The following is an 18513-nucleotide window of genomic DNA, read 5'->3' on the forward strand; positions in this document are numbered from 1 at the left end:
GGACTGCACCAAACTTGCCAGTTCTTGCTGTGAGATGTTAACCCACTGTTCCACCAAGGCACCTGCAAGTTCCCGGACATTTCTGTGGGGGGGGGGGTGGCCCTAGCCCTCACCTTCCGAGCCAACAGATCTGGGCTCATAGCTGGCCATGGCAGAACACTGACATCCCTGTCTTGCAGGAAACCATGCACAGAATGAGCAGTATGGCTAGTAGCATTGTCATGCTGGAGGGTTATGTCAGGATGAGATTGCCTGCAATGACAACAAGCTCAGTCAGATGGTGCTGTGACACACCGCCCCAGCCCACCTTCCACCTGAAAATCGATCCCGCTCCAGAGTACAGGCCTCGGTGTAACACTCATTCCTTCGACGATAAACGCGAATCCGACCATCACCCCTGCTGAAACAAAACCGCGACTCATCAGTTTAGAGCACTTTTGCCAGTCCTGTCTGGTCCAGATACAGTGGGTTTGTGTCCATAGGCGACGTTGTTGCCGGTAATGTCTGGTGAGGACCTGCCTCACAACAGGCCTACAAGCCCTCAAGCCAGCCTCTCTCAGCCTATTGCAGACAGTCTGAGCACTGATGGAGTGTTCCTGGTGTAACTCGGGCAGTTGTTGTTGCCATCCTGTACCTGTCCCGCAGGTGTTCGGATGTACCGATCCTGTGCAGGTGTTGTTACACGTGGTCTGCCACTGCGAGGACGATCAGCTGTCCGTCCTGTCTCCCTGTCGCTCTGTTTTAGGCATCTCACAGTACGGACATTGCAATTTATTGCCCTGGCCACATCTGCAGTCCTCATGCCTCCTTGCAGCATGCCTAAGGCACCTTCACGCAGTTGAGCAGGGACCCTGGGCATCTTTCTTTTGGTGTTTTTCAGAGTCAGTAGAAAGACCTCTTTAGTGTCCTAATTTTTCATAACTGACCTTAATTCCCTACCGTCTGTAAGCTGTTAGTGTCTTAAAACCTCTTTGGGCTAGGGGGCAGTATTTTGACGTCCGACTGAAAAGTGTGCCCAAAGTAAATTGGCTGTTACTCAGGCCCAGAAGCTAGGATGTGCATATAATTGGTACATTTGGATAGAAAACACTCAAAAGTTTCTAAAACTGTTAGAATAATGTCTGTGAGTATAACAGAACTGATATGGCAGGCGAAACCCTGTGTAAGAGGTCTCCAATTTTTTTAATGGACTGGACCTTTATATATACCACTTGGGTCCTGTTTCAGAAATAATGATATCAGACCTTCTTGTTGCGTGTCTGATCTACCATTTATATAGGAGTGGTTAAAACATGCTAATAATGGTCCTCTGAGTATATCAAAAAAAGTTTGGTATACTTCCACTGGTATGCCATCCAGCCCTGCAGTTTTCCCAGCCTTAAAGACTTTAATTGAATCAAGAAGTTCCTCCTCTGTAATTTTGCCTTCACATGAGTCTTTCTGTACAGATGTTAATTTTACATTATTATTTGGGAAAAAAATCCATACAATTAATTTCAGTTAGTGGAGATGGAGGAGACTGAAACGAAAACATATTCTTAAAGTACTTTACTTCCTCCGAATACAACAAGTTTCAATACTTCCGGCGCCGACCGAGATGGCCGCCTCCTAGGAAACTATGCAGTATTTTGTTTTTTTATGTGTTATTCCTTACATTGGTACCCCAGGTAATCTTAGGTTTCATTACATACAGTCGGGAGGAACTACTGAATATAAGAGCAACGTCAACTCACCATCGTTACAACCAGGAATATGACTCTCCCGAAGCGGATCCTGTGTTTTGCCTTCCACCCAATACAATGGATCTGATCCCAGCCGGTGACCCTAAACAACGACGCCGTAAAAGGGGCAAACGAAGCGGTCTCCTGGTCAGGCTTCGGAGACGGGCACATCGTGCTCCACCCCCGAGCATACTACTCGCCAATGTCCAGTCTCTTGACAATAAGGTTGATGAAATCCGAGCAAGGGTAACATTCCAGAGAGACATCAGGGATTGTAACGTTCTTTGCTTCACGGAAACATGGCTCACTCGAGAGACGCTAACGGAGTCGGTGCAGCCAGCTGGTTTCTTCACGCATCGCGCCGACAGAAACAAACATCTTTCTGGTAAGAAGAGGGGCGGGGGTGTATGCCTTATGATCAACGAGACGTGGTGTGATCATAACAACATACAGGAACTCAAGTCATTCTGTTCACCAGATTTAGAATTCCTCACAATCAAATGTCGACCGCATTATCTACCATGGGAATTCTCTTCGATTATAATCACAGCCGTATATATTCCCCCCCAAGCAGACACATCGATGGCCCTGAACGAACTTCATCTGACTCTTTGTAAACTGGAAACCACACACCCTGAGGCTGCATTCATCGTAGCTGGGGATTTTAACAAGGCTAATCTGAAAACAAGACTCCCTAAATTCTATCAGCATATCGATTGTGCTACCAGGGCTGGTAAAACCTTGGATCATTGTTATACTAACTTCCGCGACGCATATAAGGCCCTCCCCCGCCCTCCTTTCGGAAAAGCTGACCACGACTCCATTTTGTTGCTTCCAGCCTACAAACAGAAACTAAAACAGCAAGCTCCCACGCTCAGGTCTGTTCAACGCTGGTCCGACCAATCTGATTCCACGCTTCAAGACTGCTTCGATCACGTGGATTGGGATATGTTCCGCATTGCGTCCAACAACAACATTGACGAATACGCAGATTCGGTGAGCGAGTTCATTAGAAAGTGCATTGACGATGTCGTACCCACAGCAATGATTAAAACATTCCCAAACCAGAAACCGTGGATTGATGGCAGCATTCGCGTGAAACTGAAAGGGCGAACCACTGCTTTTAACCAGGGCAAGGTGACCGGAAACATGACCGAATACAAACAGTGTAGCTATTCCCTCCGCAAGGCAATCAAACAAGCTAAGTCCCAGTATAGAGACAAAGTAGAGTCGCAATTCAACAGCTCAGACACAAGAGGCATGTGGCAGGGTCTACAGTCAATCACGGATTACAAAAAGAAAAACAGCCCCGTCGCAGACCAGGATGTCTTGCTCCCAGACAGACTAAATAACTTTTTTGCTCGCTTTGAGGACAATACAGTGCCACTGACACGGCCCGCTACCAAAACCTGCGGGCTCTCCACTGCAGCCGAGGTGAGTAAAACATTTAAACGTGTTAACCCTCGCAAGGCTGCAGGCCCAGACGGCATTCCCAGCCGCGTCCTCAGAGCATGCGCAGACCAGCTGGCTGGTGTGTTTAAGGACATATTCAATCAATCCTTATCCCAGTCTGCTGTTCCCACATGCTTCAAGAGGGCCACCATTGTTCCTGTTCCCAAGAAAGCTAAGGTAACTGAGCTAAACGACTACCGCCCCGTAGCACTCACTTCCGTCATCATGAAGTGCTTTGAGAGACTAGTCAAGGACCATATCACCTCCACCCTACCTGACACCCTAGACCCACTCCAATTTGCTTACCGACCCAATAGGTCCACAGGCGACGCAATCGCAACCACACTGCACACTGCCCTAACCCATCTGGACAAGAGGAATACCTATGTGAGAATGCTGTTCATCGACTACAGCTCAGCATTTAACACCATAGTACCCTCCAAACTCGTCATCAAGCTCGAGACCCTGGGTCTCGACCCCGCCCTGTGCAACTGGGTCCTGGACTTCCTGACGGGCCGCCCCCAGGTGGTGAGGGTAGGTAACAACATCTCCACCCCGCTGATCCTCAACACTGGGGCCCCACAAGGGTGCATTCTGAGCCCTCTCCTGTACTCCCTGTTCACCCACGACTGCGTGGCCATGCACGCCTCCAACTCAATCATCAAGTTTGCGGACGACACTACAGTGGTAGGCTTGATTACCAACAACGACGAGACGGCCTACAGGGAGGAGGTGAGGGCCCTCGGAGTGTGGTGTCAGGAAAATAACCTCACACTCAACGTCAACAAAACAAAGGAGATGATTGTGGACTTCAGGAAACAGCAGAGGGAGCACCCCCCTATCCACATCGACGGGACAGTAGTGGAGAAGGTGGAAAGTTAAGTTCCTCGGTGTACACATCACGGACAAACTGAATTGGTCCACCCACACAGACAGCGTTGTGAAGAAGGCGCAGCAGCGCCTCTTCAACCTCAGGAGGCTGAAGAAATTCGGCTTGTCACCAAAAGCACTCACAAACTTCTACAGATGCACAATCGAGAGCATCCTGTCGGGCTGTATCACCGCCTGGTACGGCAACTGCTCCGCCCGCAACTGTAAGGCTCTCCAGAGGGTAGTGAGGTCTGCACAACGCATCACCGGGGGCAAACTACCTGCCCTCCAGGACACCTACACCACCCGATGTCACAGGAAGGCCATAAAGATCATTAAGGACAACAACCACCCAAGCCACTGCCTGTTCACCCCGCTATCATCCAGAAGGCGAGGTCAGTACAGGTGCATCAAAGCAGGGACCGAGAGACTGAAAAACAGCTTCTATCTCAAGGCCATCAGACTGTTAAACAGCCACCACTAACATTTAGTGGCCGCTGCCAACATACTGACTCAACTCCAGCCACTTTAATAATGGGAACTGATGGAAATTATGTAAAAATGTATCACTAGCCACTTTAAACTATGCCACTTTATGTTTACATACCCTACATTACTCATCTCATATGTATATACTGTACTCGATACCATCTACTGCATCTTGCCTATGCCGTTCTGTACCATCACTCATTCATATATTTTTATGTACATATTCTTCATCCCTTTACACTTGTGTGTATAAGGTAGTTGTGGAATTGTTAGGTTAGATTACTCGTTGGTTATTACTGCATTGTCGGAACTAGAAGCACAAGCATTTCGATACACTCGCATTAACATCTGCTAACCATGTGTATGTGACAAATAAAATTTTATTTACATTTTTTTTGTAGCATTTCTATATTGAAGATTAAAAAATAATTTGGTGCATTTTTCCCAACATTCCATCCAGTTCGCTTTATTTTTATAATATATTACACTGAATCTTTCTTGAATAAGTTCCTCCATTTCTTTTTGTTTTTCCTCTAACTTATTCTGGGCCTCTACGGTACAGTTTTTATTGATATCTAACTGTACTGTTAGTCCTTCAATTTCCTTTGTTAATATGGACTCTTTTGATCTAAATTGCTTTTGTTTTATAGATGAGTACTGAATTGCATGGCCTCTAAAAGGCACATTTAAAAGTGTCCCATACAATAAGGGGATCTGCTGTACCTATGTTATGTCTGAAAAAGTTAAAAATGATTCTGTCCTAGTTCTAAACAATTTATCATCTAGTAAACTTTATTAAATTTCCAATATCCTCGCCCACGTGGAAATTCTGTAAGAGTAATAGATATGCCAAATATGTGATGATCCAACTGCATTCTGTCCCCTATCAACACTTTTTAAACTTTTGGTGCCAGAGAGAATGGCATAAGAAAGTAGTCAAGACGACTAGCTTGATTAAGCCTCCGCCATGTATATCTCACTAGGTCAGGGTATTTAAGTCTCCATATATCCACTAATTCCAATATATCCATGACATTCATGATTTCCTTAAGTGCCTGATGGTGATAGTGTGATTTCCTTTCCGGTCCATAGAGGTATTTAAGACCGTATTAAAATCTCCCACCATAACAATAGAGTCTAGTGTTACTTGTAGTTGATAAATTCTTAGATATATTTTCAAAGAAGATTGGATCATCATTATTTGGACCGTATAGGTTAATAAGCCATATGTTTATTGTCCAATAACATATTCAAAATAATCCACCTATTTTGATGATCTATTTAGACAATTTGCACATTTGGATCAAAATTACTGTTAATTAAAGCAATCACCCCTTATGAATTTCTTTGCCCATGGGAGAAATATATTTCGCCCCAGTCCCTTTTCCACAAAACTTCATCTAAAACTGTTGAATGAGTGCTTTATTACCAACGCGGTATTGTGAACACATGGTTCGTGGCCGGTGTTTGCAGACTTTTTTGTACAGCTTTGACAGTGCTACTGTATCTTTTTTGACACGCAAACACCTAAACGGCGTTCCGTAGTATACATGTCGTGAAGCTAATGGCAGTGACGCTATTACTGTGGAACTCCGCACTTGGTAGTGTGTACCGGTGCTCGACCAGTCGGCGAAAATCAACATCACCAACGACAGAGAACGGTCGATTGTCAAGGGCAATGAATTCCATTATCTTGGCTTTAATGGATTTCGCCTTTGAGTTGTCTCGCTGAAATGTTCTTACTCTTTCAAACGACTGCTCGACTTGTTGGCTGCGCGATCCACACAGCAAACATTGTGTGGGCTAGGTTAGGAATGCAGTGTTTCACGTTTAGCTGAACATTTTATGTGGCGTCATTACGTCATGTACCTACATTATATAGGTATGCACGGCAGCTTTGACATCGGTTTTTAACATCGCCGTTTTTAGCATTTTTAGCTAAAATCGGCCAATTCCAATATGTTCACCGATATATCGTGCATCACTACTATAAAGGGAATAGGATGCCATTTGGAACATATAGTTAGAAAACCACTAATGGAGGCTTTACCTGGTCATAGTGGTCACATTCAGCACTTTGGTCAGCGTCGCCACCTGATGCGGGAAACAATTCAGTTAGCCAACTAAGTCTCACAGGGCCACTGATTTATAAGACACATTGTAAAGTAGCATTATCATCTTGACAACGACCGTGGTCTAGACTCCAGCTACGATGACCTGGGTCATATTCAAAAGTCACAAAAACAGAAAGAAAAACACACTAAAACAGGGAGGGACTACCTGAACCGTGTCCAATCAGACAATCTTGTTGTTTTCTGTTGCAATAATGTTTTGCTACAGTGCACCCTACTGAATAAAACCCTAGAGACAATATTTACTGTCGAGGTTCAGTGTGAATGTAAAAACATTTAAATGAAATTGGGACTAATGTTAAGAAAAAAATCCCTAACCGAAAAGCAATGTCTTTCCTTCAACAAAATGTAAAATCACAAAACAACCACTAACAGGTCCCAATCATCAAAGATACAGTACTAGCCAAAAGTTTGGACACACCTACTCATTCAAGGGTTTCTGTATTTTTACATTGTAGAATAATAGTGAAGACATCAAAATTATGAAATAACACACAGAATCATGTAGTAACCAACAAAAAAGTGTTCAGAATCTTCAAAGTAGCCACCCTTTGCCATTCTCTCAACCAGCTTCATGAGGTAGTCACCTGGAATGCATTTCAATTCACAGGTGCCTTGTTAAAAGTTTAAAGAGGAATTTCTTTCCTTCTTAATGCGTTTGATGTGTTGTCACAAGGTAGGGGTGGTATACAGAAGATAGCCCTATTTGGTAAAAGACCAAGTCACTTATAGCAAGAACAGCTCAAATAAGCAAAGACAAACGACAGTCCATGGTCAGTCAATTCGGAAAATGTCAATAACTTTGCAAGTTTCTTCAAGTGCAGTCGCAAAAACCACCAAGTGCTATTCTGAAACTGACTCCAATGAGGAGGAAAGGAGCCATAAGAAAGGAGGCCCAGAATTCTGATGCAGAGGATAAGTTCATTAGAGTTAAGAGCCTATGAAATTGCAGACCAAATAAACGCTTCAGAGATCAAATAAGAGACATCTCAACATTAACTGTTCAGAGGACACTGCGTGAATCAGGCCTTCATGGTGAAAAGCTGCAACAACAAAAAAAACACTTAAAAGCACACACAAAAAAAGAGACTTCCTTATGAAAAGAAACACAAGCAATGGACATTAGACCGGTGGAAATCTGTCCTTTGGTCTGATGAGTCCAAATTTGAAATGTTTGGTTCCAACCGCCGTGTCTTTGTGAGAAGCAGAGAAGGTGAACTGATGATCTCCGCATGTGTGGTTCCCAACGTGAAGCATTGAGGTGGTCTTTGCTGGTGACACGCTCAGTGATATATTTAGAATTCAAGGCACACTTAATCAGCATGGCTACCTCAACATTCTGCAGCGACACGCCAACATATCTGGTTTGCGTTTAATGGGTCTATCATTTGTTATTCAACAGGAAAATGAACCAACACTCCTTCAGACTGTGTAAGGGCTATTTGACCAAGAAGGAGAATGATGGAGTACTGTATCAGATGACCCGGCCTCCACAATCACCCGACCTCAACCCAATTGAGATGGTTTGGGATGAGTTGGACTGCAGAGTGAAAGAAAAGCAGCCAACAAGTGCTCAGCATATGTGGGAACTCCTTCAAGACTGTTTGAAAAGCATTCCTCATGAAGCTGGTTGAGAGAATGCCAAGAGTGTGTAAAGTTGTCACCAAGGCAAAGGGTAGCTACTTTGAAGAATCTCAAAAATAAAACATTTTGGTTTAACACTTTTTGGGTTACTACATGATTCCATATGTTATTTCATAATTGTTGTCTTCACTATTTTTCTACAATGTAGAAAATGGCAAAAATAAAGATAAGCCCTTGAATGAGTCTGTCTGTCTGTCTGTCTGTCTGTCTGTCTGTCTGTCTGTCTGTCTGTCTGTCTGTCTGTCTATATATATTTGTGTGTGTATGTGTATATATAGATATATATATACACACACACACACAAAGCAGTTGAAATCCCTGGAGACCGATACACGTGCACATATTTTGTGCAGGAGTAAGATGACGTTTTTACAACTTTCTCAATGCCTATCAGAGTATGTGTCTGTTCCAGTGCCCGTGTTTAAATAGTGAATGAGTCATGCGCAAGACCAGTTGAAACAATGCTCGCAAACAGATTTTGAAATATTGATAAGTGGCAGTTGGGACGTTGAGCATGCATCGTCTTAATGTTCATTTTGGCCAAAATAATTTCAGACTCGAGTGTTCACTATCGAACACAACAGCAAGAGGCCACTCAATAAAGGGCTTAGGGGCCAAGCGTTCGATTTATGATTCAGCCTATGACTGCGGTAGATAGAATTTCATTGCACCCTAGAGGTCATACGCAATAGGACCATATTCTGCATTATGAATTCACGTTTTCCATTTGTCACATCCCTAGTTTAGGTGCTCACCAGGTGGGGGTGAAGGTCCAGCTCTGCAAATGAGTCGCTGGTGAAGACTTTCTCCTTCAGCTGGGTCACAGCAGGCCTGCAGTCACAGCCAGTGGAGGGGTTACTACTAACCAAACATTTCACTAAACAGGAGTAACAAACCCTCTAACCCTCCATCCAAGCCTGTTTTTCTTAGACTGTACTACTATCATGATCAATAATTGTATTTGTAGTAAGTCTTGGACCTTAGACATGTTTTCAGCAAACCATTAGTGGTGTAGAGAAAATAGACTATTTGAATAAAGGCTTGATTCAAGATCGAAACCACATAGGTCAACAGCCAGGTGCAACATTACCAACTCAACACCCTCCCATCGTCATTGAAAGAACTTACCTGTGAACTTCTGGGATATCTGGGTTATTTCTAAAGAGGGACGAAGTCTTTATGAACACACTGTCCTCTCCTCCTTTGTGTTCCCCTACATGTTTACTTTTTGGAGTCATTTTTGGCTGGGCTTTGAATCTCTGGGCAGGTTTTGGGGTCTCAGGGGACAAGGCTTTAGCTGCAACCTTTGGTGCTGGCTTTCGGACAGGGCTTTTATGGGTTGGTACATCCTCTTCTTCCTTGTCCTCAGGGGGCTGTTGGTCCTTGGTCTTAGGCCCATTGAACCCTTGTTTATTAGGTAACCCTTCCTGTATTCCTGAGTATTTTCGTTTCTGTGCTTTTTTCTGGAAATTAAAACAAAAACCTGTAATATCTATTCAGAGATGAACTGAGAACAAGGTAACAAAAGTAGTAAGGTAGTTTGCAAGGTACATGTGCTGACAATGATTGGTCAACCTTACCAGATTCAGAGGGGTTTGGTTAAATGTAGTAGACACATTTCAGTTTAAGGAATTCAGTTGTACAACTGACTAGTTATCCCGCTTTCCCAAGTACCTCAACTCCACAATGATTTCATCCATGGAGTTGAGAGCAGGCTAGTTATATATTCTTTTTTTACTGACTCGCTATGCAGCCGATATTTTCAAAATGTAAACCCTTATCGTGTTCTTATGTTTGTCCTCTGTTGCTGAAAGCCATCGTTTGCTGAAAGCATACTTTATAATAAAACGTTAATCAAATACAACCACCGACTGTTTCCTCAGCGGGAACGTTCAAGCATGTGCCAATTTAATCTCAACAAGTAAACAGTCGGTGGTTGTTTTGATTCACGTTTTATTCAAAAAAGTATGATTTCAGAAAACAAATAAAGGCACAGAGGAAAACATAGGTACACTGTAAGAGCAACTGCATAGCGAGTCGGGGATTCTTTAAAAAAAAAAATAGTTTGTACTCAACTCCGTGAATAAAATCACCGTGGAGTTGAGGTACTTAGCAAAGATCTAACAAAACTCGTGACATTGTTATGACCCGAGTTTACCTACCAAAGCCCATTTCTCCTGAGACGTTGGTCTCCGATAACTCTTCGAGTGAAATGCTGGAGCTGAGTCAGACGAGAAGTTCAACATCAACGTATCCTCTGCCATGGTGACTGGTAGGCTGCGATACACGTCCCTATGCAACACACACAACAAATGATCCCATAGCTAGCTAGTTGTACATGTCTGCTACAGCTAAATATAACATTATAATGACATAATGTGAATGTAAAGTTAATCAAAATGTGTCAGTCCTAGGCAGAACATATTACCTTTACCAGTCTAGTGCTATGATCTGAGGCACCGATTCACACGTGTGTGCAGTTAGCTAACTTAGCTAGCTATTGATATAACTAGATAGACGCTGAAAACGTGTACTGCTACCCTGAAAGTCAGCAGTCTTCCCCCTCCACGTTGGTCTCACAAATAATCTAGTGCTGCAATTAGTCGACTGAATTTCAAATTACCCACAATAAATCCAAAAAAAACGTTTTTGTTGTTTTTCGATCAAGCATGGATGTCCTGGATTTGGGTACCTTTCCAACGTCACTTCCTTGCGCGTTCCCTTTTGCTCAAGCGCGTCGATTTTGCCCAAAAGCTGAGGACATGTCTAGACGGGATACAGCTTTTGTCAAATTGACATCAAAAGTTGATAAACAAATAAAAATAGCTAACCCAAACCCTTTTCCTAACATTAACCTAAGCAGCCTAACCTTTTGCGTAAGTTATCCTAAACCTGCTACGAAAAGTCAATTTTTACAGAAGCTGTATGTATCCATTCTTGACAAAATAATCTCTAACCAATCAGTATAAAATCTAATGAAGATTTTTCAAAAGCTGCTTTACCCACGTGTGTTCTGGCTCTGGCCCAACCAAAGCACAATACCGTCTGGGGTAGCCAAATAAAAATGTGATTCAATTTTTTTTTTTCACATTTTCAAACAGTCCATTTATATTTTCCAATGGGGCTATACATTTGGGTGAGTTTTTTTCTCTCGCCTAAGTAGCCTCGTTTCACTGCTCAAAATAAAATTAAACCATCTAGTGTTCAGCAAAATAAAACACAATGTAAAATACAGGTGGCCTTGTCAAATAATTAACATCCAATCACATTAACCATTACTCTCTCAAGGGAATTCCACTAACGGTCCATATGTAGCCAAACGTAGCTAATGCTCATGTTGGTGTCTGTACTGATGGCGCAAAAGCCATGACAGGGAGACATACAGTAGTGGAGTGGTAATGCACGTGCATTCCGACGCCACTTGGGTACACTGCAGCATCCACCGAGAGGCTCTTGCTACCAAAGGAATGCCTGACAGCTTGAAATATGTTTTGGACACTACGGTGAAAATGGTTAACTTTGTTAAAGCAAGGCCCCTGGTGTATTTTCTGCACTATGCAGTGATATGGGCAGCGACCATGTAACGATTTTACAACATACAGAAGTGTGCAGTATTGACATGTATTTTTTTTTTTGAGAGAGGAGCTTAAAGTTTTCTTTACTGACCATAATTTTCACTTGTCTGACCGCTTGCATGATGACGAGTTTCTCACACGACTGGCCTATCTGGCTGATGTTTTTCTCACCTGAATGATCTGAATCTAGGATTACAGGGACTCTCTGCAACTATATTCAATGTGTGGGACAAAATTGAGGCTATGATTAAGAAGTTGGAGCTCTTCTCTGTCTGCATTAACACACAGCTCTTTCCATCATTGTATGAGTTTTTGTGTGCAAATGAACTCAAGCTTACAGACAATGTCAAATGTGATATAGCGAAGCACCTGAGTGAGTTGGGTGCGCAATTACGTAGGTACTTTCCCGAAATGGATGACACAATCAACTGGATTCGTTATCCCTTTCATGCCCTGCCTCCATTCCACTTACCGATATCTGAACAAGAGAGCCTCATCGGAATTGCAACAAGCGGTACTGTGAAAATTGAATTTAATCAAGCCACTGTCAGATTTCTGGATTGGGCTGCGCTCAGAGTATCCTGCCTTGGAAAATCGCACTGTTAAGACACCGATGCCCTTTGCAACCACTACCTATGTGAGAGTGGATTCTCGGCCCTCACTAGCATGAAAACTAAATACAGGGACAGACTGTGTGTGGGAAATGATTTAAGACTGAGACTCTCTCCAATACAACCCAACATTGCAGAGTTATGTGCATCCTTTCAAGCACACCCTTCTCATTAACCTGTGGTGAGTTATTCACAATTGTCGATGAACAAATAAAGTTTTACATGTAAGATGGCTAAATAAAGAGCAACATTATTGATTATCATTTTATTATTATTTGTGCCCTGGTCCGAAAATAGCTCTTTTTCCACTTCCCACAAGCCGGGTTGTGACAAAAACTCACAATCATTCTTATGTTTAATAAATGCATAGTGTGTGTGTGTGGCAGGCTTACAATGATGGCAAAAAACTACATTTGAGAGTACGCTGACCCTGGTGCTAGAGGGGGTACGCAGCTGGAGGTTGAATGTTTCAAGGGGTATGGGACTATAAAAAATTTGGGAACCACTGGTCTAGATAGCATAAAAATTCCATTCTTGAAATCGTTGGTGAGGTACTCAGTTCCAGACTCAAGTACCGTTTACATACGAAGTAATAATTCAATATTAAACTGATTATAGCAGTAGGCAGATTAAGCAGAAACACGACCCAACCAAGCCGCACTGCTTCTTGACACAATGCCCGCTTAACCAGGAAGCCAGCCACACCAATGTGTCGGAGGAAACACCATACACCTGGCGACCGTGTCAGCGTGCATGCGCCTGGCCCACCACAGGAGTCGCTAGAGCTCGATGGGACAAGGACATTCCTGCCGGCCAAACCCTCCCCTATCCCGGACGACGCTGTGCCAATTGTGCGCCGCCCCATGGGTCTCCCGGTCGCGAGCCACGATTTCTAGTGGCACAGCTAGCAACTGCGATGCGGTGCCTTAGACCACTGCGCCACTCGGGAGGCCTAGCCGGGCCAGATTAATCGAATCCCCTCACTGAGTAACGTTACATGCACATAATAATGCGATTATTGTGGATATTCAGATTAATATAATAGTTTGATTAAAACGTTTACATGCTTTGCAAGAAGAACGATGTACCTAATAATCCTGTTTACATGGACACATCTGAAATTAGGCTATCTAAATGGCACTCTAATTAATTCAGAAAATCGCCAATCGAAATAAATGTTCTACCACAGAGACCATGTTATTTTTGGGAAGTATATTTGATTCTGAGTTCAAACATATGAAGTTTGTTTGTGAAAACTACTTCTAAAGCCGTGTCTAGACTTGGTAGTTCATGCAGCTTAATTAATCTGATCATAGAGTTCTTCTGATCATGGAATTCTGAACACGTCATGCATCTACACCTACATTTAAATGTGTCTACCTTGTCAACAGTGTGTCCGGGATTCCCTTTTCCCAAACTATATTCAAATGCCAGTATGCATTCTACAAACTGTGGAATAGGCTAAATATGATAAAACAACAACTGATGGCAGTAGCTAACCTCTGTAGCAAGCTAGCAAGTGTAACAGTATAACTTTAGTACGTCCCCTCGCCCCGACACGGGCGCGAACCAGGGACCCTCTGCACACATCAACAACAGTCACCCACGAAGCGTCGTTACCCATCGCTCCACAAAAGCCGCGGCCCTTGCAGAGCAAGGGGCAACCCTACTTAATGTCTCAGAGCAAGTGACGTAACTGATTGAAATGCTACTAGCGCGCACCCGCTAACTAGCTAGCCATTTCACATCCGTTACACTCACCCCCCTTTCAACCTCCTCCATTTCCGCAGCAACCAGTGATCCGGGTCAACAGCATCAATGTAACAGTATAACTTTAAACCGTCCCCTCGCCCCGACCTCGGGCGCGAACCAGGGACCTTCTGCACACATCAACAACGGTCGCCCACGAAGCGTCGTTACCCATCGATCCACAAAAGCCGCGGCCCTTGCAGAGCAAGGGGCAACACTACTTAAGTCTCAGAGCAAGTGACGTAACTGATTGAAATGCTACTAGCGCGTACCCGCTAACTAGCTAGCCATTTCACATCCGTTACACTCACCCCCCTTTCAACCTCCTCCTTTTCCGCAGCAACCAGTGATCCGGGTCAACAGCATCAATGTAACAGTATAACTTTAAACCGTCCCCTCGCCCCGACACGGGCGCGAACCAGGGACCCTCTGCACACATCAACAACGGTCGCCCACGAAGCATCGCTACCCATCGCTCCACAAAGGCCACGGCCCTTGCAGAGCAAGGGGCAACACTACTTAAGTCTCAGAGCAAGTGACGTAACTGATTGAAACGCTACTAGCGCGTACCCGCTAACTAGCTAGCCATTTCACATCCGTTACACAAGCAACGCAAAAGGGATTGCAACTGTGTTAGCATAACTACTTAATATTAGCTAACTGGCCAACAAGCATGTTCCTCATGCTAGGAAAGTATTTCCTCCAACATTATACTGGACTTGTGGGTGGAGTGCTAATGATGTCGCCCACTGTAGGCGTTTTCATTCTCGTCCAGACTGAGGACCTCCAGAGGCTTAGCAATTGCGTCACACCATCCATACGGCGCCTCCGACCACATTTCGGATCAAGCACTAGTTGGCTCTTAAAGCCCACAGCAAAGTCAGCTCAAAACAAAAGTGACGTAATTATCACGTGGAGTAATGAGTAGGATTCTGTTTTCACATGAAAAACGGATTGTTTTTGATAAAAACACTTTATCTGCCTTCCCAATGAAAACTAGTTGGACAATTAAAACATATATATATATTAATGGAAAATAATTGTTGTATGTTTCTGGATGATGCACTGCCTTGTTGACAACATTACTGAGCGGGGCGGATTACTTTTCATTTTGAGAAGGGCACTCCTCTCTTACCACGTTTGCCTGTTCAAGTGAGAGGGCTCCAGCTGCGACATCATCTCTCAGAGCAATGATCCACGTTCTGATATGTCTTCTCTCAGTGCAGTGCATCTATCAGGAAAAGTGAGTGTGAAGAAGTGGGGGTTTTGAAAGGTGCCACTCAAGGCGTCGTTTTGGTTATCGGACGTAAGTCATGGTCTGCAGAGATGACAGTAAGGAATAACAGTTACGCAACACAAATATGTATATTCACTCACTATGATCTGTCTTTGAACGTTACCTACTGGTAGCCACGTATGTAATGTTACGGTTTTTGTCAATGTAAATGGCAGCTAACGTTAGATACCTTAATTTATAAAAAAATGCATTCATTTTACAATCCCTTACAAAAAAAGTTTGCCGTTTTGAAACTGCAGTAGAAGGGCAGTAGCTGCAGTCGTATTTTGGAGGCAGTAATTGCAGAATAACTGCAGTGTACTGCAGTTGAAGTGCAGTTATACTGCACTGTAACAGCAGTTACACTGCAAAATTACTGTAGTAAAAAAAACGGTGTTATTTTAGACACAGTATTGGAGCATACTGCAGATAGATTGCACTTTAACTGCAGTTACACTGCATTGTACTGCAGTTACACTGCATTGTACTGCAGTTATACTGCATTGTACTGCAGTTAAACTGTACTCTGACTAAAATACTTTTTTTGTAATAGATGTATTATTTATTATTGAATATTTGAAATGTAAATATCAAGTCTTGGCTGTTCTAGTAGTTATGGAATTCCAGCACGTCTAGTGTTAAAAGACTCCTTTAGAAACCCCCACTTCTCCTTATATGGTTCCTTTTCAAACACCCACACCTTGACACCCCCACTTTCCTGAGAGATGCACTGCACTGAGATATGACATATCAGTAGGTGGCAACATAGAGACCCTGAGGGATGACTGCTCTGAGAGATGAAGTCACAACTGGTGCCCCCCGGTTCAGCATAATCGAATCCGCCCATTGCGTGGGTTTAGTGTAGCATTTGGCCGGAGCAAAGAGTTTGGGTAGCCAGTTAAGGAGGACAGAGGAGGCGAGATCAGTTGGGACCGATATAAAGTCGTTTTTTTCTAAGTTGCCGAAATGCCCCAGGTGTGTCCACTTATCAGTGCATTTGTAACAATCTAACTATTACAAAACTTCTATTCAATCAAATAAGCCTCATGTAGCAAATTAGCAATACATTTTTGTTGTTGACCAAATTCTACACTTACTGACCCCAATAGAAAAATTCCTCACTTCATGGTCTTATTTTCCTGGACAGATTTTGTGCGAAGTAAACCCTCTTGCTTCGCCTCTTCCTCTCTGATTGGACGGACAGTGATATGTTTACGTTTGGCATATATACGTGACTGCCAAAATAAAGGAAACACTTGAGTAAATGAGAATACAAAGTATATTGAAAGCAGGTGCTTCCACACAGGTGGTTCATGGTCGCCATCATGCTTAGGGTCATGTATAAAAATGCTGGGCATGCCCAGTTGCCCATTATTTTGGCTACCATGGTTAGAAGAAGAGATAAAATATCTGAGGGCCCATGCCAAACCTTTCAGCCTACTGAGGGGGAAGAGGTGTCGTCATGCCTTCTTCACGACTGTGTTGGTGTGTGTGGACCATGTTAATTCCTTAGTGATATGGACACAGCGGAACTTGAAGCTCTTGACCCGCTCCACTACATCCCTGTCGAAGTGGATGGGGGCATGCTCGGCCCTCTGTTTCCTGTAGTTAAAGATCAGGTCCTTTGTCTTGCTGACGTTAAGAGAGAGGTTGTTGTCATGGCACCACCAGGTCACTGACCTCCTCCCTATAGGCCAGCGTTTCCCAAACTCAGTCCTTGGAACCCCAAAGGGTGCATGTTTTGGTGTTTGCCTTAACACTACACAACTGATTCAAATTATCAAAGCTTTATGATTAGTTGATTATTTTAATCAGCTGTGTAATGCTAGAGCAAAAACCTAAATGTGGTGGTCCCGAGGACCGAGTTTGGGAAACCCTGCCATTGGTTGTCTCATTATCATTGGTGATCAGGCCTACCACCAAACTTAATGATGGTGTTTGAGTCACGTGCTGCCCCTCAGTCGTGGGTGAACAGGGAGTACAGGAGGGGACTAAGTACACACCCCTGAGGGGCCCCTGTGTTGAGGGTCAGCTTGGCGGATGTGTTGTTGCCTACACTCACCACCTGGTGGCTGCCCATCAGGAAGTCCAGGGTCAAGTTGTAGAGAGAGGTGTTCAGTCTTAGGGTCCTGAGCTTATTGATGAGCTCGGAGGTCACTATGGTGTTGAATGCTGAGCTGTAGTCAATGAACATCATTCTCACATAGGTGTTCCTCTTGTCCAGGTGAGAGAGGGCAGTGTGGTGCAATAGAGATTGCATCATCTCTAGATCTTGTGGGGCGGTATGAGAATTGGAGTGTGTCCAGGGTGTCTGATGGTGTTGATGTAAGCCATGACCAGCCTTTCAAAGCCTTTCATGGCTGCAAATGTGAGTGCTACGGGGCAATAGTCATGTAGACTAAGACAGTGACTTTGAAACAGGGGTGATTGTTGGGGCACGTTTGGCAGGAGCTTCAGTGATAAAGACTGCTCAACTTGCTGATGATTCATGATACGCCATGGCCGTCTCAGTCACCAGGACTTAAACCAATTGAACACTTATAGGACATTCTGGAGTGGCGCATGAGACAGCGTTTTCCATCAGCATCAACAAAACACCAAATTATGGAATTTATTGTAGAAGAATGGTGTCAAATCACTCCAATAGAGTTCCAGACACTTGTAGAATCTATGCCAAAGTGCATTGAAGCTGTTCTGGCAGCTCGTGGTTGCCCAACGCCCTATTAAGACACTTTATGTTGGTGTATCCTTTACTTTGGCAGTTACCTGTAAATACAACATAAATAAGTACTACTAGCTCAGTAGATAAATAGGTTAACATTAAATTAAAAGACAGCAAAAATATCAAAGCACAGGACAGTAGCCTACTAACATTTAAATGTAAACACTGAAATTAGACTGGAAGACCAATGATATGAATTATGAATATGGGGTTCATGTTCCATTTAAACCTATAATAAGCTTAATTGTGCAGATCAAAAGTATATTCCCCCA

The 18513-nt window shown here is 43.6% G+C and overlaps 1 protein-coding gene across 4 annotated transcripts in view; it reads right to left on the reverse strand.

Annotated features, from left to right (window-relative positions):
* ddx31 (DEAD (Asp-Glu-Ala-Asp) box polypeptide 31) overlaps positions 1 to 11000 on the reverse strand; it is a 51118-nt gene extending 40118 nt beyond the window's left edge. Inside the window, exons 1-5 of one of the 4 annotated variants that reach the window (XM_038989479.1) lie at positions 10936 to 11000; positions 10471 to 10600; positions 9437 to 9771; positions 9064 to 9139; positions 6583 to 6626 (exon numbers count right to left, since the gene is read on the reverse strand). In XM_038989479.1, the coding sequence (XP_038845407.1) occupies positions 6583 to 6626; positions 9064 to 9139; positions 9437 to 9771; positions 10471 to 10600; positions 10936 to 10979 (629 nt within the window). In that variant the 5' untranslated portion in view covers positions 10980 to 11000. Of the gene's footprint in view, positions 1 to 6582; positions 6627 to 9063; positions 9140 to 9436; positions 9772 to 10470; positions 10601 to 10736 lie in introns of all 4 variants that reach the window. The other 3 variants (XM_038989497.1, XM_038989491.1, XM_038989485.1) reach the window with 3 other exon arrangements.
* Between the last annotated feature and the right edge of the window lie 7513 nt (positions 11001 to 18513).

Source organism: Salvelinus namaycush, chromosome 1 (genome assembly GCF_016432855.1).
Source record: "Salvelinus namaycush isolate Seneca chromosome 1, SaNama_1.0, whole genome shotgun sequence".
Lineage (NCBI taxonomy): Eukaryota > Metazoa > Chordata > Actinopteri > Salmoniformes > Salmonidae > Salvelinus > Salvelinus namaycush.